The following is a 22,072-nucleotide window of genomic DNA, read 5'->3' as shown; positions in this document are numbered from 1 at the left end:
ACACGAAAAAATTAGTGAGAAGAATGGTATTGTTTTATATTTTTCAGATCTTTTTAATGTTTGGCTTAACAGAACACACGTGAATTCTCCTGTCTGCTTCTGCATTCATTCTCTTGCTAGATGTTGTTTGGTTTGAAGAATGTAAAGAAAGTTTAATCTCATGCAGGTATTTAGTTGTAAAGTCACTGTTAAAGGTTACAGAGACCCCTGGGGTCCTCTGGCCACTTATTTGGAGCGAATTTTACAGGGCAGAAAAAGCTATCAAAGATCTATCTCACATGTATGTAGCAAGCATTAGGATCACATGATTTCCCAGGGGAATTCTTGGAATCCTTCAAGACCAGATAATCCTAAGGTTAGAAAAAGAAAGAAAATTCCCTTTTTATGAAGTAAGTATAACATTGATACCTAAATGCAATAAACACAAAAAAACCCCAGAGGTACCTGGTTGGCTCGGCCAGTAGAGTAGGTGATTCTTGATCTCAGAATTCAAGCCTCATGTTGGGGGTAGAAATTACTTAAACAAAACAGCAACAACAACAACAACAACAACAACAACAGAAAATGCACAGATCATTCTTTTTTTTAAGTTTTTGTTGTTGTTGTTGTTGTTTTAGTTTATTTAAGTAATTTCTACACCCAATGTGGGGCTCAAACTCACAACCCTGAGATCAGGAGTGGCATACTCTTCTGATTAAGCCAGCCAGGGGCCCCTAGATCATTCTTACTTACAAATATTTATGCAAAAAAATCTAAGTACTAGCAAATAAACTCCAAGAGGACATTAAAAGCAATATACCATAATCAAGTGGGGTTTATTCCAGGAACACGAGAATGGTCGGATATTATTCATCAATGTAATTCACCATAATAATAAATTTATGGGGGCGCCTGGGTGGCTCAGTCAGTTAGGCGGCTGCCTCCCCTCAGGTCATGATCTCAGGGTCCTGGGATCGAGTCCCACGTCAGGCTCCCTCCCTCTGCCGTTGGCGTGCTCTCATTCTCTCTCTGTCAAATAAACAAAATATTAAAATAATAATAATGATAAAGTTATGAAAAATTATATATCTATAGATATTACAAACCTTTGGATTAAAGTAAGTATCCATTCATGTGCAAAACATTAAATAAAAACAGGAATTAATGAATTCATTTTAATTTAATAAATGTATATATTCAGAATGTACACTTCATTCCTTATTTAAAGGATAAGCACGTGAGGTCAGGAACAAGGCAAGAATACCCAGCATATCTACTGCTACTTAACATAATACCAGAGATATTAACCAATGCAACTGGACAAGAGAAAACTATTAGAGGAATAAGATTTAAAATTAAAAAATAAAACTATCCTGGGGCGCCTGGTTGGCTCAGTCAGTTAAGTGTGTAACTCTTGATTCCAGCTGAGGTCATGATCTCAGGGTCATGAGATTGAGGCCCGTGACAGCCCCTGCACTGGGTGTGGAGATTCTTTCTCTCCTCTCCCTCCTCTGCCCCTCCGAAAACCCCTTCACATGTGCTCTGTCTCCCTCTAAAAACAAAAAAAAAACCCACAAAAAAACCCACAAAACTGTTTTCCAACTATACAATCATATCTACAAATAGAGATAGTTTTATTTATTTATTTATTTATTTATTTATTTATTTATTTATTTGTAAGAGGGGGAGGAGCAAAGGGAAAGAAAGAAAATCTTAAGGAGACTCCAGGCCCAGTGCAGAGCCAGAGGTGGGGCTTCATCTCACGACCCTGAGATCATGACCTGGGCCGAAATCAGGAGTTGGATCCTTAACCAACTGAGCCATCCAGGTACCCCAAGAAAATGCAAAAGTTTTAATGATAAAACTAACACAAAACGAATGGTTCTGTAGGATACACATATAGGGGCACATTTTTATAGAGGTGAAGAAAATATAAATGTGCAAATATGTTTCTAACCAGTTAAAAGAAATAATGAAAGTGGAATCTCTATTTAGTATAGAAAAGAGAAAGCAGAAAATAACGAATGACTATGTGAATGATGTGGACATTCTACTATAATCTGTGAGGGAGTTGATTACCTGGTATGGTGGCCCTAGGCATCTAGAAAATGAGCTATTTAGTCATAGAGAAGGAAACATAGTATATAAAAAGCGGGCTTGGCCCTGGAAGTAGCCACCTACGTAAGTCATTTGGAATCCCTGGGGCATCACAAGCCCAGGTACCAGGAGGGTGGTAACTAGTCCGAGGAGACGAGCTCCGGGTGCCATCTTCTGCCCTGGCTGATTCTCCATCTGGCTCCCGGTCCCCTGTCCCTCTGGGCTGGGAAACTGGCAGCTGGTGTCAATGTGGTGATTTGCTTGGCTCTGTTCTCTCTTCTAGTATCAGTTTTTCCGTAATAAAACTTTTGCTTTAATCTGCTGGAGTGTCAGGTGTTTTATTTGCTACTGCTAAAATCGTCAAAACCTCTCTGAGGAAAACTTTAAAACACTCCCAAAGGGCATAAAAGGAGACTTGAACAAAGCAAAAGACATCCCTTGTTCTTTGATGGGACAATTCAACATCATAAAGATGTAATTTGCATCAAGTTCATCTATAATTTAAACATGATCCTAATAAAAATACATTTTTCTCCAAGAGGAGTTAATTCCAGAACTCATATAGAAAAATAAACATGGAAGAATAGCTACGAAACCCCCCAAAAAGAAGAGCTGTGAGAAAGTAGGTTTGTCAAGTAATAAGTGATATTAAAAAGAATCTATAATTAAAACTAGTAAATGAATTTTAAAAATTGGTAAATGAATAGACCTACTATTAGAATAAAATAGAAAGTTCAGAAATAGACCTAAGTGCATATGCAAATTTAGCATATGATAAAGATAATATCTCAAGTCACGGAGGAAAAGATGGCTCTTCTAAAAAGTGGTGTCAGGGCAACTGGTTGGCCATTTGGAGAAAGATAAAATTGGATACATGCTTCACCCTGTACACCAGAATAAACTCCAAATGAATCAGAGGTCTCAGTGTAAAAAAAGTCATACTGGTGCTGGAAGAAAACAGGAGAATTTAAAAAATAATCTCAGGGCAGGGGAACTTTTTAAACTCCGACTCAAAATCCAAATGCAACAAAAGAAAAGATTGATGAATTTCTCTGCATAAAAATAAAGCAACATTAACATGGCACAAAAATGTAATAAGCAAAATCAAAAGAGAAATACTGAACCGGGTAGAAATATTCGCCACCTCTATCAGAGATAAAGATCTAATTTCCCTAATACATGAAGAGGACTTAAAATTGAGGGGGAAGGAAACTCTCCAAGTATAAAAATATAAAAGAGGGCAATATAAATATGGACAAAAGAGACAATTTTTTTAAAAAGGTATGCAACAGCCCTTAAATACCTTTTGTGAAAGGGAAAATAAGCTATGTGGGTATTACATACACAGGAGAGAAAAGGAGGAGGGCAGGGAGGGAGAGAAGGAGAGACAGAGAAGAGAGAAGAAAGACAAAACAGAGGGGAGCACAGAGTATGCTCTTTTCTTTACAAAAGAAATCACCTAATAAATGTGGAAGGATTGATTCAATGAGAAAACGCTCATTGAGAGCTGGTTGTGGCAAGGACCATCAGTGGATGCTGAAACCACCAGGTGAATGACTGCAGAGGAATGGGACACTTACTTAGTCTCCAAGTAGCGTGCCAAAGATAACTTGTAGCTATAAAGGGAAAGGGATGGATCTACATTAATCAAGGGAGGCACCTTCGCATCACCAAGTCATGGAACAAACCATCATAACGGGCCACCACGTGTGAGAAATGGAAAATACACCATACCACCTATGTGGTCTTCTTGATAAAATATTTTAACCTGAACCTAGTAATGAGAAAACGATACAGATACAAATGCAGAAGATAGAACATAAATCCTGCAAAGCCTAGAGTCTTCAAAAATGTAATATTATTTTTAAAAAAGAAAAGATGTGGAAACTACTGCAGGATAAAGCAGACTAAGGAGAATAACAAATGCGATGCATAAAATGTCTATCTTAGATTTAAACAAAAAGCAAATAGAAAAGACATTAGACAACTGGGAAAATCTACATATGAAGAGAAAAAATACTGTATTATGATATCAGTGTTAAATTTCTTGTGTCTTAAAGGTATTGTGGTTATAGAGAAAAACATCCTTGTTCTTTGGGAATACCTGGTATTTAGGGATGAGCCCTCAGGGTGCCTACTACTTATTTTCAGCTAGGTCAGCAAAAACAAACGAACAAAAAAATAGCTATCTGGATCCTGGAAGCTTAATTTGAGACACGCATTTAAAAAAATGGGTGCTGTGGTGATCTTCACGACACACCCTTAAAAACCTACATCTGAATTATTTACAGCAGGGAGGTTGTAGGGACACTCCATTATCATAAAAATCATCCTTGATGAGCCAGAAATGGAGAGGCTGTAAAGACTAGAACATGAGGGGAAAATGCCATCTTATTTATTTCATTTCATTTTATTATTTAATTTTTTTTAAGATTGATTTATTTATTTGAGAGAGAGGGAAAACACACGAAGGGAGTAGGGGCAGAGGGAGGGAGAGAAGCAGACTCCCACTGAGCAGGGAGCCCAGCCCAGGCAGGGCTCCATCTCATGACCCTGAAATCATGACTTGAGCTGAAATCAAGAATTGGCCACTCAACCGACTGAGCCACCAGGGCGCCCCAATTTATTTTAATTTTTTAAGAATGTGGTCTTATTATCTGTGCCATAGACTATGGAAGATTTCTTTTTTCTTTTTCTTTCTTTTTTTTTCTTACTTTTTCTTTTCTCTCTCTCTCTTTTTTTTAATATTTATTTATTTATTTTAGAGAAAGAGCATGCACACACGTGTGCGAGCCAGGGGAGGGGCAGTAGGAGAGGGAGAGAGAATCTTCAAGCTGACTCCCTGCTGAGAGACGAGCGCAGTGTGGGGCTCGATTCCAGGACTTTGAGACCATGACCTGAGCTGAGACCAACAGCTGGCTGCTTAACCGACTGAGCCACCCTGGCGCCCCCCCCAACTTTTTTTTTAACTTTTAAAGAAACTTTTAAAGGTATAACAGATGCAGAAGGAGACACAAATCACAAATGTATAGCTTGTTGAATTTCTACGATACATCCATGAAACCACCATCCAGGTAAGAAGCAGAACAATCCAGCAGCTCACAAGCCCTCTAGGGCTAAGATTCAAAACAGCTTGAGGATCCCCCAGTGGATGCTTTTTCCCCCTGTTTAGTTAGCATATTTATTAAATTTTTGCAACAAACATGTTTTGAAACTTTCCTCTGTGTCGAACACCCTGAAATGCATGCTGCATTCCATATCACGGTATTCATTCTCAGTGTGCACCTGCCGTAATAGAGGCTGTTTGTATATTAACATCCTTTTCCGTTAAGGAATAGATGTTTGTCAGGCTTTCACAGTCCAGCTTTCACTCATTCTTGGCATCCTTAGATTTTCCTCTAAGGGAATCACAAACTCTCTGACTTCCTTCCTTCTTCCTTCCTTCCTCCTTTCCTTCCTTCCTCCTTCCTTCCTTCCTCCCTCCTTCCTTCTTTCCTTCCTTCCTTCCTTCTTTCCTTCTTTCCTTCCCTGTCTCTCTCTTTCCTTTCTTTCACTTCTACACCCAACGTGTGGCTTGAACTCACCACCCTGAGATCAAGAGTGGCATGTTCTTCTGACAGAGCCAACCAGGCATCTCCAGACTAATTTTCAACATGCATGCTTCAGGTGGCGTTGATGTTACATCCGGTGCCGAGGGGGAGGATGTGCCTCTGACTTGGCCAATGAGAGTATCACATTTTCTGGCCATAGATGGGTTCATGAATAGGAACATGGCCCAGTCAGAGCCGAAGAGTTGTAATAAGGATTTTGTTAGGATCCTTGGGAGAGGCACACTCACTTTTCTATTAGACTGGAATGGGGTGGGTGGGGATGCTGAGAACCATTTTGCCACTTCTGAAGGGTCACCCCAGCTTCAGAATTTCATGGGGTTGACTGCAGTCTCTACTGAGACTTGATCACAGCCCACTTCTCTTTCTGCCCAACCATGCTTCCTTCTCTTCACTCCCACAAGTGTCGATCCCTGGAGAGCACGATCAGGTGTTCCCCATCCCTGCCTCAGAGTCTGTTCCCTGGGGACCTAACTTTGGCACAGGTGCTAAACATGTCCATAAATCATCCAACCCACAGATGAATTCTGAAGGCATAGTATGTGTCGCACACACCGCATTGTGACTCTCATGACAGCCTCGCCGTGAGGAAACTGAAGCACGCAGTAGTTGGGTAACTCATCCCGGCCACACTGCTAGTAACACATAGAGTCAGGATTTGAACTCAGGTCTGTGTGATTCTAAAGCCAGTGTCCCTAATGATACTGTCACAGACAAACCAATAGTGGGACTAAAAACCTCCCCAGATTGCCAGATCTTCGGAGCCAATGTCTTTGTGCAGAACCCTCCCCTGCTTCCTATTTCACTTGGTCCAAACACCTTGCCTTTCTTGGTGGCCCTAGAATAGGAACTGAGCTCAGCCCTCAGGGGCTCCTCCGGCTGTGCAGTCCTTCATCTGGTTTTCTGGGCTCTCAGATCAACGGAATAAAATCCCTCAGCTCCCCCCATTCCCTGAGTCCCTGTCCTCCCTGTATGACTTTACTCCGGCTGCTGTAACAAAGCACCACCCACCAGCAGGCTTAAAACAGCAGAAATGTATTCCCACAATTCTGGAGGCCAGAAGTCAGAAATCCAGGTGTGGGCAGGGCTGTCGGAGACGCGGGGTGGAACCCTCGTTAGCTTCTGGGGCTGGCTGCCAACGCTCACTGCTTCTGGACTTGCAGCTGTGGCCACGTCGTCACGTGGCCTCCTCCCCATGTAATCTATGTCTAAATGGCCCTCTTTTCCTAAGACACCAGTCATTTAGGATTAGGGCCCACCTAATGACCGTATCTTCACTTGATTATGTCTGCAAAAGCCCTATTTCCAAAGAAAGTCACATTCATAGGTGCCAGGGGTTAGGGCTTCAACAGATCTTTTGGGGGACACAATTCAACCCTCCCTTAGACATTTTAGGCATGTGTGTTTACTCTTCTCCGGGGAGAGGGGAGCCGACTGAAGCAGACATGTGTTGAAAACCGTATCCTTTCCCAATCATAATAGAACTTCTCTGGGATTCTTATTTTATTTTATTTTTTTTTTAAGATTTTATTTATTTATTTGACAGAGATAGAGACAGCCAGCCAGAGAGGGAACACAAGCAGGAGGAGTGGGAGAGGAAGAAGCAGGCTCATAGTGGAGGAGGCTGATGTGGGGCTCGATCCCAGAACGCCGGGATCACGCCCTGAGCTGAAGGCAGACGCTTAACCGCTGTGCCACCCAGGCACCCCTCTGGGATTCTTTAAATCATCAGAAGTCAAGTTCCTCAGTGAGGTGTTTCAGGGAGCAGGCAACCCCCCATCCCCAACAAAATCCCCCACCTCTAAAGACCAAATCCAGCCATACCTCACACCCTCTGCCCTCTTTCCACTGGATTTGAATTTTCTGAGCTTCCTGGTGTAGTGTGACCAAGCAGGTCATCATTACAAGTGACTCTGGGCCAGCCTTGTGCTCAGCCTCACAATGAAAAGAAGGAAACATTTGTTGTCCCCATCACGTGGCTGAGGACAAATGAGGGCAGAGAGCTTTTGAAGCAAGCCCAAGGTCCTGAGACTGGAAAAGGGGCAGAAGCAGGACCCCAGCCCAGGCCTGGGAGTCTCTTAGCCAAGGGTGTTCTTCTGACAATACTCCCCTTTCCCTGCTTACCTTCCAGATGGTTCCTGCAAGTCTATTCTTGCACCCTGCGGTTTTACATGCAGAAAGTGACTGACATCCTGACTCAGAGCACCTCCCCTTTCAAGAGAAGACTGGGTAGTATGATCACGGATGCCCCAATGTAATCATTCCATTAAAAACAGCCAACAGCAGGGACACTTGGGGGGCTCAGTCAGTTAAGCGTCTGACTTTTGGTTTCAGCTTAGGTCATGATCTCAGGGTCATGAGATCTAGCAGACTCTAAGGGAGTCTGCTTGAAAAATTCTCTCCCTCTGCCCCTCCTTCACTCACGCTGGAGCTCTCTCTCTCTCAAATAAACACATGAATCTTAAAAAAAATTTCATTAAAAAAACAGCCAACAACAGCTTGCTGAGCCGCATTCATATGCCAGATGACATTGGCCTACGTGTTTTACATTAAAAAAATTCAGCTTTATTGAGGCATAATTGACATATAAATTTGTAAGACATTTAAAGTGTACATCATAGTGATTTAATGTACTCATACATTGTGAAAGGGTCCTCCCATCTGGTTATAATTACCGCATCCCTCGGCTCACGTATTTCTCTTTGCGTTATCAACCATTGCCACCATGTTTTACATTAGATCCCCAGACCTGTTCATCTTTTTCTTTTGTTTTTTTTTTTTAATGTAAACTCTCTGCCCATCGTGGGGCTGGAACTCATGACCACAAGATCTAGAGTTGCGTGCTCTACCCACCGAGCCAGCCAGGCGCCCCAAGGCCTATTCATCTCATAGCTGAAAGTGTAAACCCTTTTACCAACCTCCTAAGTGTTTTTAAAAATTATTTATTTATTTATTTTAAGATGGTTTACTTTTTGGGTGCTTGGGTGGCTTAGTCAGTTAGGTGCCTGCCTTCAGCTGCAATCATGATCCTAGGGTCCTGGGATTGAGCCTTGCTTTGGGCTCCTTGCTTGGCGGGGAGCCTGCCTCTCTCTCTCTCCCTCTGCCTGCCGTTCCCCCTGCTTGTGCTCTCTTCCTTTCTCTCTCTCTCTCTCTGGCAATTAAATAAGTAAAATCTTACAGTAAACCATCTTTTTTTTTTTTTAAGATTTTAATTATTGGAGAGAGAGTGAGTGAGGGAGAGAGCAGGGGCAGAGGGAGAAGTAGACTCCCCGCTGAGCTGCGAGCCTGATGCGGGGCTCAATCCTGGGTCTCTGGGATCGTGACTGAGCTGAAGGGAGACGCTTAACTGACTGAGCCACCCAGTCACCGCCCTAAGTGCTTTATATTTAATCCACACAGGAACCTCACCATGTGGGCACTATTATTCCCATTTTCCAGATGCAAACACTGAGGCTCAGAAAGGGAAAGTAACTTGCCTAAAGTCATGCAGCTAACAGATCATAGATCCGGGTTTCTAATGCAGCTCTTCTGACTCCGGAGTCTCTGCCGAGAGGGGCTAGGCAAGGTGTCCTGTTTGGGGTAGCCCTGGGATGACCAAAGGTGCCACATCAGGGAGTGGCGTGAGTCCAGCAGCTCCAGGCCAGCTGCATGGGTGCCCACTCAGTGAGGTCAGCACATCACAGGCTCTCACTGTTCCTGGCGTCATACTGGCATGTGAAGGCCTCCAGGATTGCCTTCCGTAACGGTCACCTGATCCCTGAGCCGGTGGGCAAACAGCCGGAGATGTTTATTCCCTGACGACCAACTGGTCTGACAGACAGACAGCCCCGGTGATAAGAGAAGACAGAGGAGATGATTGGGGGGAGGGGCTCGATAAAGGAATCCCCTGACTCTGAGACGTGCTGTTTTGCTTGGCTGGGGCCGGGAGTCACACTACCGGCCTCTGAATGACAGTGACATTCCCCAGGGATTAAGCATGGTGTGTAGAAGCTGGGTCTCCACGGGGGGTGCCGAGCCCCATGGAACTTAAATCATGCAATTAGCCACCAGCTAACATTTCTCCCACATTCATTTCATACCGCCATCATTTCCCATCCCTCTTCCAAAAAAAATTCAGCTGCAACTTGCTTTATCACACCCCTTATCATACCCTGCTGCTTTGCTTTCTCTTGGAAATAGCAAAGGAGAGCAAGCCATTTTCTGGATCCTTCAAAGCATAGCTCAAAATTCTTTTCCAGGAAGCCATGCCCAGGTAGCCCTGCCCTACCCTGCTCTGAGCCCCCCAGGATTCTGAACTCAATCCACAGCATTGGTTTGCGGCCCTGGATCAAGCAAGCGGTAGAAGGACAAAGCTAAGTCACCTGGGCTTGGGGCAGTGATGCTTTTAGGGGAGGCAAGGATGCTGATGTCACTCCTGGTTCAGGATAACTGCGTTTCTGTTTAGGGTTGAGAGGTACACCTCGTGGTCCAGAACCTGGGTTTTCTGACTCCCAGTCACCTGCTACACGGATTATAATACAACCCCTGTGCAGCTCATTAGAGGACAAGGGGCCGAGAGGCTAAATCCCCCACCAGCGAGATGGAGGCTAAGGCTTTCCGCGCAGCCAATGAGGGACATTCTCTGTGAGTCGTTGGGCAGAAAAGAACCTCCTGGGTCATGTCCTCACTTTTCCTCAGCTAAAGTTCCCTGACTGTCTCCTTCAAATTCAAATGTGAATCCAGTTCCATGAGTAACCATATTATTTTTAAACAGCATCCTTCAGCCACTGCCTCTCCTGGGTTTTCAGAGAGGTAATCCTTCGTGAAGCCAGCACAGGATTTTATTTTGTGATTGTTTGAAAACATGTACAGGGATTCCAAGGAATTCAAGTAAAAGATTATGCTATAGCCCTGAGAGAAGCGCCAGCATATAGATAAAGCTCACCTGGGGGGCGCAGGGATGGAAAAGAGAAGTCAGGTCCTGTTGAGAGACGAGAGACCAAAGAGAGAGCCATCAGAGGCGGGTGTTGGACACACCCGGCCAGGAGTCAGCAGAGGAGCCAAGGCCCCATTACGCCCAGAAGCACCCGTGCCACCATGTGGAGTAGTTAAAAGCTTGCTCCCAGGAGGAATGAAGACCAGGGTTCGATCTGCAGCCCCTCCACTTCATAGCTAGCCAGGGGGCTGACCTTTCAGCCTTAGTTTTCTTATCTGTAAAATGGGCATAAAAACAACCACCTGGTAAGGAAGGTGGTTCTAAGGATTAAATGAGAAACAGTGTGCGCTTACGGCAGCCTGGCGCGGAGTGATACTAAAACAACGCACAGAGAACGGTAACTGAGGTCATTAACCCCAGATAAGAGTGAATATGTTGTGATCAACATCGATAGGTTGATTATTATGTATCCATAATTGTCAAACTAGTAAATTATAACTGTAGCAACACGACTGCTGGCTACTTCATAAGTTAATTATTCAACTGTCTCTACTGGGTTGTTAGGATATCAAAAAGCAACTCTGGATGATACATTGTCCAGAGTGTTTCTTCCTTCTTCCAGATGAATTTTTGTTTTAAAAATAAATATCCTATTAATGTGCTAATTGTTAAGAATTACTAGTTGAAGAAATAAATAGATTTTTTTGTTAGTTGATAAAAAATAGCATGTGTTCCTGATAAAAAAATTTCAAACCATACAGATACTACAACAAAATTTTATTTCAAATACTCAAACAATATAAAAAATCACTAAAAGGATAAAGTTCCTGCCCCATCCCAATTTCCAGAGGTTATTACTGTTAATTAATAACAAATTTCTTATATAATTTTCTCTAAATATTTTATGATCTCTGATTTTACATACATTGAATCATACTGTTGCTGAACTTAAATTTTCTCCTCAGTAACACATGTTGGCAAATTCTCCCTAGCAGTCCTCATAGAATTGCCCCTTGTTCTTTAAGGTCTATGTTGTATTCCCTTGTATGTAGGGACCACCCTTGAGGCAGCCAGCCCCCCACTGCTTGGCACCATGGTTGTTTCCAGTGTTTCTATTATGAACAATGCCACGATAAACTCCCTTGTACGTGGGGCTTTGGTTGTTGCTATACATAAGCCCATAGGATCCTGAGCGGAAATCAAGAGTCGGATACTTAACTGACGGGAGCCATCCAGGAGCCCCTATGCAATTTTAATGGATGCTACCAACTCACTTCCAAAAGGGTTGTAGCAACTGACATTTCCACCCATAGTATGAGAATGTCTGTGTTCTGCAGATTTATCAGCTCTGGGTGAAAATTATTAAGCTTTACAATCTAGTAAGTAAACCTATTAAAAAATAACAGTAATAATAGACATATGAGGAATAGCAGTACATATTAAGTAATCTTATCTGCAGAGATGAATGTTTACAATCACCCCTGAGAAGTGGGCTAGTCCCCCTCTGAACAGAGGACAGGGCAGTTGCAGGGACTTGGACCAGGGTCTGAAGATTAACTCCAATGTTTATTATCCCAGTGACCCTGGCCCCAGTTCATCAAGCTTCTCTGTCTACCAAATGGTGCTATTAAATGAGATAAAGCATGAAAAACCTCCTAGAACTAGTATCTGGAGCCCAGTAAATACTGATTTATGTTAGGAAGCAAGCCAGAGTGCTAGAGTCCCTGGCAGGGTTGAGAATGACCCGAGTCCTAAAAGAGACCTGGGTTCTATTTCCCTTGCCTTCCTACTACTTTGCCAAGCTGCTTAATTTCTTCAAATTTCCTTGCTTGTGAGATGTCAGTTTGGATCCCTGCCATTCATTTGCTGATCTGGAGAATTGTGAGTGGCGGGTTGAGCCACCAAGTGGGTGGTAATTTTCATTGACTGGAAGACAGAGGCATCAGGTCAAAGAAGGCAGGCAGAACCTCAGCTCCATGTCTGACACTGAGGCAGCCGAGAGGGGTTTGGGGCTAGATCCACCTACCTGTGGTCCTGCTTCTGCCCCTTAGAAGCCAGGTGAGCCGGGGCAAGTTCTTGCAGCCATTGAAGTCTCCGTTTTCTCAATTCTAAAACATGGATGACAGTAACTACCTCATGCGTTATTGTCAGTATGAAGTAAGAATCTATGAAAGCACTTAGCAGCTGACTGCTGTTAAATGTTCAATATATTCATAGACAGCAAAAAGTCTCGCCGTCTGATCCTAGCTTACTGGCAGGTCAGGAGGGACAGGATGCTTCCGCAGAGTGGAACAAAGAGAAATGTTAGCAGCCCTCACCTCCCAGTCACGCTCCGCATTTGTCAAGGTGACTCACACAGCCCTTTTCTCACTTTGGTAACTGCGAAGCCCGCTCTGGCGCGGTGGGGGTGGTGCGGGCGCAGGGCAGACAAAAGCAGGGCTGCCGCGGTTTCTTAAATGGCTGTGACTGCAGCTGGGGGTCTCTTTCGTTCTTCCTGGAAAGAAGTGAGAAAACGTTAATTAAAAAATATTTTTCATTGGAACTGCTTGATACACTTACATGTTTGATTTGCAAAGTGGAAATGCTCATTCGCTGTTATTCTGTACAACATTTTGTGGGGATTGGAGGTAGGACATGAACAAGCTTTAGGTTTTTCCTCCAGTGTTTCCCTCTCGGTTTGCATCTGCTTCCATTCAAATTTCAGTTACGACATAACATATAAATTGCAGATATTAAGCTCTAAATGGGATTTCTGAAGAACACTTGTGAATTATTAATTAAAAGTTTTTTATATTGAAAATTTCAAATTTACAGAAAGGATGCAAAGAAAAGCCCAATGAATACTTAGATGTATCCACTGTTATTATTTTGTCACACATGCTAATACATCATTTTTGAGATGTAGAGACCTGCATTCATATAATACGGTCTCTCTTTCATTTTTTGCCAGTAAAAGAGTTATAGGGTTGGGTATAGTTATATCAATAGTGTGAGTCCTAGACGCTCAGCTTCCTGAAGTTTGAGATCTGTTGTTCTATTTGGCTATAAGGTTGGAATATAAGGGATCCTGTTTGTAATTGCTGGATTGATACTTCCCACACCAAATATGCAAGAAACATGACCCCTAAGCCTGTTAGCAACTATACAAGCCAGGTCTCATCACTCCCAATTTACACATTTGGTAACTGACACTCAGATGTTGAATCACTCCATTGGTAAACTCAGGTCTGTCTTTCTGACTACACATCCCTTTTGGGGGAGTCTCAAAGGGACATTTTAATGCCAGCATATGGAAAGTTTTAACTTCAGTTTCTGGTAGAGGTGCAATGTTAATTTCAGGTAATTCCTTCCACCAGGATGGGGGTGGGGAGGGGGGCAGCGGAGTGCGGAGTTTTATGGAAACCACAGTCAGGACTTTAGTGATAGAAACCAGAGATAATGCAGGCGCCTGGGTGGCTCAGTTGGTTAACTGAGGTCGTGATCCCAGGATCCTGGGATGGAGCCTGGCATCAGGCTCCCTGCTCAGCTGGGAGTCTGACTCTCCCTCTCCATCTGCCTCTCCCCTCCCCTCATGTTCTCTCTCTCTCTCAAAAAAATAAAATCTAAAAGAAAGGAAGGCAGGAAGGCAGGAAGGCAGGAAGGCAGGAAGGAAGCAGAGGTAATGAACTAACCCCTCAGCCTCAGAAGACTTTTTAGGATTGTCTCTTACTAGCCACGTACGGTGGGACAAATTACCCTGAGGCCTCCTCATTTGTGAAATGGAAACAAGAATCAATACCTCCTTACCTCGGTTTTTGGTAAGACTCAATTTTATGAATTGTGACGATCTTTATTAATACGAGGAATCGGCTTTTTTTATTTGTAGGAGAAGGAGGGAGAGAGAGAAAGGAAGGAAGGAAGAGAAAGTGGATAGGACATTTTTTCTGTAGGAGGGAGAGGGAGGGAGGGGTAAAGATCTAGGTAGGATGGCAGAAATCAAGGGAGGCTTAGTTTCCTGAGCCTGGAGGGGAAGTTGACAGAAATTCACAGTCTAGGGAGAGAAGAAAGCATCTTTCAGGGAATTCCATTAGTTGACATGTTCCAGAGAGCCCATCCCCAGAATGTTCCTTCATGTGGCTACGGGTGGAGGAGGCTTGAGCTTTAGAGACCCCCAGCAAACGTCTTTCCAGACCATGGGACACCCTGGCCTGCGCTCTGGCTTCCAAGGTACCTAAAGGATGTTTTTTCCTTGCTTCCCCGGGCGGCCAATGTCAGGGTTTAGAAAGCTAGTGCGCCCAAGGTACGGTAAGGATCTTCCGGAAAACCACTCTCTGTGAGCTTTGCCCAGCTCCTAGATGTTTTTGCGCCGCCAGGTGCCTCGCCAAACCTCCACCCGCGGCCAGAACATTAAGCTGCGCCTTGAGGGGTAGCTCCTTAACGCAAGATGCCTGCGTCCGCAGCTGGGAGCTGGTGAGTGCAGGTGAGCTGGCTCACACCCGCGCCGGGACCGCGAACCCAACTGCGGAAGCGGTGACGGTGGCGGCGCGATGTAGGCGAACTCTCTCCTTTTCATCCCTTACGTGTCCACTGAGATCTCGCCAATAAATAACAAGAATGAAACGTCCGCTTGGTTTTGTCTGCGCTCCCGGGATCGTAGCGGGTCTTTTGGAGAACAGAGAAAAATGAAGGGAAATCACGGCGGCCCCACCGGCTACTTCTGGAGACCCCTCAACTCAGCAGCTGGAAGTGCCAATTTGGAGAGCCCTCGGGCCTGGTCATCTAAGACCTGGGGTTACAAGTCCCCTCGAACTGGGGGAGGGTCCGGGCTTTGCCCCCGCGGGGTCGGGCCCTTCAGCCAAGAGTGGCGCTGGCCAGGCTCCAGACACCGGAAGGTGCCAAGCCCCGCTCACTTCGCGTTGGCAATGCGCGCGGACGCCCCGGGCGCGCTCCGTCCTCCCCGCTTGGCAGGAGCGCGCGAGGTCGCGCACGCTGTCCACGGAGACAGCCCCGAGGCCGCCGGACTCCCGGGAGAGGCGAGAGCCCCGCGGGTGGCCGCCGGCGGGTGTGCGCCTCGCCGCCTCACGCAGTTGCGCTGCGCTGCGGAGCCGGCCCGGGGACCCTGAGGGCGCACGGCGGCGGGTGGCGTGCGCCGCGCTGCCTCTTCGCTCGCCGCGCTCTGGGTCGGCGGGCAGAGCTCCCCGGACCACCCGGCGAGGAGCAGCCCCCAGGGGCCGGGAGGCTACCGCCGGACGGGAGACGCCCCCTGGCCCCCGCCCCCGCGTGGCCCGGCTGGGCTACCAGGAGCCGCTGGAGGAGGAGGAGGCGGAGGCGGCGCCGCCGGGACTGCCTCCTCCCCGCCCCTCGCGTCTCCTCCCCGCGCCACCGGGAAGGACAAGGGGACTGGGCACGGGGACCCCGGCCAGTGAGCGCCCGTGCCCCGGGGCCGCCCTTGGCGCGCGCTCTCTCGCCTCGAGCCCGGGGCCGGTGTCGCTTCACATGGTGTTGGCCGCAGCCATGAGCCAGGACGCGGATCCCAGCGGCCCCGAGCAACCCGACAGAGATGCCCGCAGCGTGCCGGGTGCTCCGGCGCCCCCCGTGCCCCCCGCGCCCCCGGGACCGAGAGGGATGCAGCCGCCGCCGCCGCCAGCAGCCAGCCTACCGCAGATCATCCACAAGTAAGAGGAGGGCAAGCGGGGGACACGCCCCGGGCGCCCCGGTCTGTGGCTTCATCTCTCCCTTCGCTGCTGAACTCCGCGCGGCCGCCTTGCGTTTGAAGTTTCCTTGTCCTCTCTCGGCAGAGTCCCTGTCATTCAGGCTGTTCGTGAGGTTGCGGACAGGGAAGCCGAGTTATTTGGGGGGAAATAATTTTGTTTTTCCTTATCCCCTTTCTCTTCAGGGACGTTAGTGGATATTTTGAACTAAAATAGTTCAAATTGGGGGGAAATGGCCCAGAGACTATATTTCATCTTTCTGGTCCCAAGAGGCCGCTGGAATGTATGGAGAGCCGGGTGTGAGTGTGTGTGCGCCCGTGAGGGTGTGTGTGTAAGGAAAATGCCGCCACGAGGCAGCCGCCCTTCATGGTGCCCCCGGAGTAGTCAGCCCGTGGCATTGGGTGGAAAGGATGGCGAGGGTCTGAAAACAGAGCATTTTGCTTTGCCCAGAAAGAAAAGTCTACGCTTTTCAAGGAGGCCCTTGCGAAGAAGAGTTCTTAGCCGCGCCACCGTTTTGCATGAATGTTACCATCTTGCGATTCGGGTGCTGTGCGAATCTTAGGAGCTGGCCTTCCCAACGCGTGAGTAGGTTGGGGGTGCTCAACAGGCTCTTTTGGGGGGCGTAACAGTAAAACGGAGATCTTTTGTTGGTCCTTTCGAGATTTTGTTGGATCGTTTAAGGCCTAGAATGTTGGTTGGTTTGAAGGATCTTTATTCTCCTGAAGGCTTCCCTCAGCTTCTACTGCAGTCAAAACTGGTTTAACAAGTGTAGAAAAGTCTGAATGATGAATGCTTGGGTGAAACTGCCCATGCTGGAGAAATGCACGTAAGCGCAGCAAGATCAACGCGATGGCGGGGTTGGGGGGGATCCAGCGAGGCTGTATTGATGCTTTGAGTGACATAAACATATGAAAATGCAGTTAAGAGAAATAACCAGTGATGAGTTTTAAGTGGAAGTAAATGGCACTTAAATACTGTTTTAAAGAGTGACTTTAGAAAGAATAGAAAGAATAGTGAAAATTCAAGTTTTTCATCAAAAAATGCCGGCATCATATTTCTGAACAAAATGGTTCCCCTTTTTTGACTGGTGGAATGCTAAAGTTTCCATCTGTGACAACTTTCTGTTTTAATTCGATTTTATCTGACTTTCAACTACTAAGAAGTTGCCAACTATTTGAACATGAAAATAATTTAAATTATTTTGTTCCTATTGTTTTCCAAATTATTTAAGCTAAGATTTAACTAAACACAATTGACAGTTTAAGCACATCATTTCTTAAAATGTATCTTTAGTTCTTAATATAAATATAAACTAACAGAGAAAAATATGTTTAAAACATATTTTATATGTTTTATATGTTTTTCATATTTGTTAGTTTCTTTACTAACAACAACAACTAATTGACCAGTTATTAATTGGAAAATATCTAATGTGCTACCAGGCCAGTGTTTTGTGGCTTGAGATTAGGCTACCCATTAAATTTATTGAGTTTGCTTTGGTACTGTGATCACCATGCATTTTCCTATCATTTACTTTTAATTAGGAAAAAGCTAGAAATTTTATGTTCACAGAAATATCTTTGTAGATAGGTGTCTGATTTACCCTGTTAACCCCATTTTGAAAATTTTGCATCTGGAATATCTTAACTTTAGTAGAGAAGAGCTTTTCAAAGATGTCCCCTTCTGCTAATAGCCCAGGATGGAGACTTCAAGAAGCGCTGGATGGCTCTGCCTGTTTTGCGTTGGTGACAGATCAGTGTTCAGAGGTCAGGTTGAAGGCCGGTGAATGTGCCCATGGAATTGGATGTTTGCGCAGTTATGTTTCAAAAACGTTCTTTATAAGGATGATTTGGGGTTTGCTCCCCTCAGAACCCACTGAAATCGTGCTGGAACCAGGCATAACATGGCAAATGCTTTGCAGGTCCATCTTTAATGAGCTGAAACTTGAGCAGTTATTTTGAAACCACGTTTGCATAATTTAATCTGAGCAACCATTTTTAATGTAGTTGTGAGGTGCTGTTTGCATCAGCCATCTTTGAGAAAACGTAGCGGGGAGATTGCCTTTAGCCGCAAAATCAATTGCCCACATCATGATTGAGAATTCTGTGAGCTAGAGCTTTGGATGAAATTCTTCTCTAGGGGACCATATATTAAGTACATTTTATTGGGGAACCTTTGTTTATTCTAGCTATTTTAGTGAGGTCATTATGTAATTCGTAAGAGGAGAAGTTCTGAACTCTTTCAAAATGATGAAGATATCAATCTTATTCATGTGCAGAGCGTTTAAGGATTACAAGAATTGTTTTCACTTCTTAACGTCCGTGTTAATGGTTTTCATTTCTATCGGCTTGCATTTTGGATGAAGTCAAGGACTATGATAAAATAATAGTCATGACCATTATAAAAGCCTGTTCCTGTTTATGTGTGTCATAACTGGTCTTGGGAGAACTGCTGTATACTACATTTAAGTAGCTAAACACATGAAGTATGACGACTAATAACGAGACTGATTTTGGTATTTGTTTTATGGAAGCCAGTCTCGGTACTCAGGAAGAGTGTATCGAAAGTTAATTTCGGTAGAGTTCTTTTGTTCTACTGAGGTATACTTAGTTTTCTTATTACTGCGTTCTTAGTTTCAGTCAAGAATCACCCATGACCTTTCTGCTCATATTAATCCCTGACTCCTGGCCAATATTGGCATCACCTATAAAGATTATCAGCCATGTTTAGACATATGACTAGTATCTTGTAAGATCTTTGTTTTAAACTTGTGTTCTCTGAGTTGGCCAAGGTGAAGATATTATTGGGTAAGACGTAAAGCATTGTGTAAGCCACGCAGGCAATAAAAAATATAAATAATAACTTAAGGGGAGATTTAGGATGAGCTTAGGAAATCAGAATAATTTGATGACTTAAAATATATACGTTCTCCAGATTAGCAGAAGTAAGACAACATTGACTGATGTGTTTTGGTGACTGTTTTATAAGGACTTCTCTCCTTAAACATTCCAATATTTTATTTCCAAAAGTATTTTATGGTTTAATTTTGTGCTTTCAAATCAGACCTAATGCTTGATTCATGAGAAGTTATTTATTAACCTTGATGAACAGTAGATATGAAAGTTTTGGTTGTAAATTTTCAAACTTTCTTCCAAATGGAAATAGAGTTAGTGAATTCTGTGTGAACTATTGAAGTCAGTTGTCAGATGCAACGATAAAATGTCACTAACCACGGTGCGAATTAACCAGACAAGCACACGCACCTTTTGTGAGGTGAACACATAGGTGACTTTCCTAAATCATTTGACTTGCAGTGAAATAGTGCTACTTAGTGCTCGTTTCAGCTGCACGTACACTAAAATATTACTACCTAATGCATGATCTCAGATTGTACATTTGAGGATAGGTGAGTTATTTCCTTTCCAGATTATTTTGACACGCAATGAATAAAAATCAGTTCTACAAATAGAGAAGGTTTGGGTTTCGAATTTGATAGCTAGTGTCACCCGCGGGTGTTCGTGACTTAGGAGGATATAAATCCAACTTTGATTTCTTAAGGTTATCGTCTTCTGCATTGCATTAGGACGCGGGCTGACTGTCTTCAGAGCAAAGGCTCCCCTGATTTGGTATAGAAAATGTTACAAGTAGTTATTCTGCTTGCAGATAATTTTACAGACATCCTGCATTTGGAAGGATCTCCATGTAACTCTCAGGGAACAATATGGAGGCAAGTTGTATGGGATGTCCCTGCGCTTTGACGGGCATGCTGACAATTACATCCAGAATCGGGGAGGAAATAAGAATTTGCCAAAAACGGACATTAACTCACACTCATACTTGGTCCTTTTCTGGAAAGAGGATGGAATTTCTAACATCTGTGCCAGTTTCTAACATCAGTTTGAGTCCATTTTTTAGGGAAAACAAGGATACACTTGTAGAAGGAATTTTGAAAATTTTGAACACAATCTTAAGCTGCACATACAACAAGTATTCAGCAGGAGAAAACATCTGAGAGGATTAAGTGTTTACCCAAAACAGGGAAGGAAAGAGAGTGGGTTCTTTTCTTAGCATTCTGAAAAGTTTCTTTGCTTCTCTAGAAACGTATTTTTTTCTTAAAAAACTTTGCTTTAGGGTTTGTAGTGGTATTTTTAGATAGTAAGTATAGCCATGCAGTTATGGGTTTTTTCAAATTGCCAAAGAGATCAGTATTAGGAAATGTAGTACGTTATTCCCGTTAGTCATGGTAAGTGGCTCTGCATATGGTGAACCCAGAGCTATTCTATGCCAGTGCTGTGGGGTGGGGGGGGCGGAGGGAGGAGAAAACAATTATCACCCATTTTATTCTTCTATCCACTTATTCTTTTGTTACCTCCTTAACAGTTTGTCAAATTAATAATTTTAAAAACCCAGATCTGTCTGTTGGAATGTGAATTCTGATCTGTTAAGATCTCTTTGCCTGTCCTTATATTCACCAGGGGGAAAAACCCCACCAGGATTGACTCGCAAGTGAAATGATCCCACATTTTGCAGTTTCTCTCTCATTCTCTGATTTATTTTTCTTGTGGCTGCAGGTTTCTTGATTCCAGTTAAACTGATATTTCTTCCCTGCCCATAACAGCTAATCCTTAAGTAAACAAACCAATACAGCTCAATTCACAGTACTGATAAGCAAGAATCTAAAAAATGTTAGGAACTGGGGTCTAACCGAGGGATAGAATTAAAATGGACTGAACTAAACACGGAAAGCAAGAATGGAAGAAGCTTGAGAAAGTGGACTTAAAACTCCAAGAGATATTGGGAGGCAGGCACCCCCTCCCCCTTCCTCCACCCTGGTCCCCCTGCCGGACAGAAGCTTGAAGGAGTCTCCTGTGTCACAAAATCCCACTTAATCTGATTTTTATTTCCTGCCACAGTAATTATCTTGTTTAGGATGGTCTAACTGATACGATCTTGTATAGTTTAATAGGGAAAGTTGCTGTGGATACACAGCTGGTGTGAGTGACTAGTAGCTGTGTTTAGAATAATGTATTGAAAAGTTTTGCAGAAAGTAAAGTGATCTGTATTCCAGAACCAGGACAAAGACGGTAATTAGTGGTTTGTGGAAGGGAGCAAATGGCAGTTCCCTTTCTGGTTAATGACCCTGGCTGGATCTTGCCTGATATGTGTGATATACTGGAAGCCTACTATTGCTTGTTCCCACCAGTGGGAAGATTGGGAATTCCTAACTTTAATTAAAAAGCACATTTTTGAATCAGGAATGTGAATTTGGCTTCCAACACCACCTACGGGGTATTGGTGGTAGGCCGATATTTTGCCTGGCTCAGTGGGTGGTCACTTTAAATTCCACGCAACTAAGGTTTCAGTCTTCAACGTTTACAGACAGCAAATTTGGGTGCAAGTCAGCACTGCCAGCAGTTTGAGGAGGAGGTGGAAGGGAAGTATCCTACCCCCCCCCCCCCAGTATTCTGGATATGACACATATATCCATCTAATATGATGAATTCTTTACAGTGGCAGAAGTTACGGCCAAGTTAATCGATCTTCCTCTTTCCTACAGTTCCTGTTGGATTTTATAAGTAAGTCTCTTGATAGTTTACAAGGCAACTTTTCCAACTCGCTGATAGCACATCTGTCAGGGAGATGGTACATATCGATGTGAATGTACTTTATGAGCAAAAGGAGACGTTAAACAACTTGCATGAGGATGTGTTAATAACTTGCAGTTCAGTTTGGCCAATAAATCTTTCCATGTTCAGAAACCAGAGGCTGGGGGTCATGCATGT

General features: G+C 44.2%; 1 protein-coding gene and 1 long non-coding RNA gene across 3 annotated transcripts in view; one reads left to right on the top strand and one right to left on the bottom strand.

Annotated features, from left to right (window-relative positions):
* Positions 1–778: 778 nt before the first annotated feature.
* On the bottom strand, positions 779–12,870 carry LOC123000792 (uncharacterized). The gene is made up of 3 exons (XR_006409052.3): positions 12,626–12,870; positions 10,609–10,874; positions 779–1,008 (listed from the first exon to the last, which is right to left on the bottom strand). It is a non-coding gene; the product is annotated as an uncharacterized LOC123000792 (long non-coding RNA).
* Positions 12,871–15,849: 2,979 nt separating this feature from the next.
* RBM20 (RNA binding motif protein 20) overlaps positions 15,850–22,072 on the top strand; it is a 181,401-nt gene continuing 175,178 nt past the window's right edge. The window contains exon 1 of one of the 2 annotated variants that reach the window (XM_026494094.4): positions 15,850–16,253. In XM_026494094.4, coding sequence (XP_026349879.2) covers positions 16,075–16,253 — 179 coding nt within the window. In that variant the 5' untranslated portion in view covers positions 15,850–16,074. The remainder of the gene's footprint in view (positions 16,254–22,072) is intronic. The other variant, XM_044382113.3, reaches the window with a different exon arrangement.

This window comes from Ursus arctos, unplaced genomic scaffold (genome assembly GCF_023065955.2).
Source record: "Ursus arctos isolate Adak ecotype North America unplaced genomic scaffold, UrsArc2.0 scaffold_7, whole genome shotgun sequence".
Classification (NCBI taxonomy): Eukaryota; Metazoa; Chordata; class Mammalia; order Carnivora; family Ursidae; genus Ursus; species Ursus arctos.
This window is presented reverse-complemented; position numbering and strand designations above follow the sequence as displayed.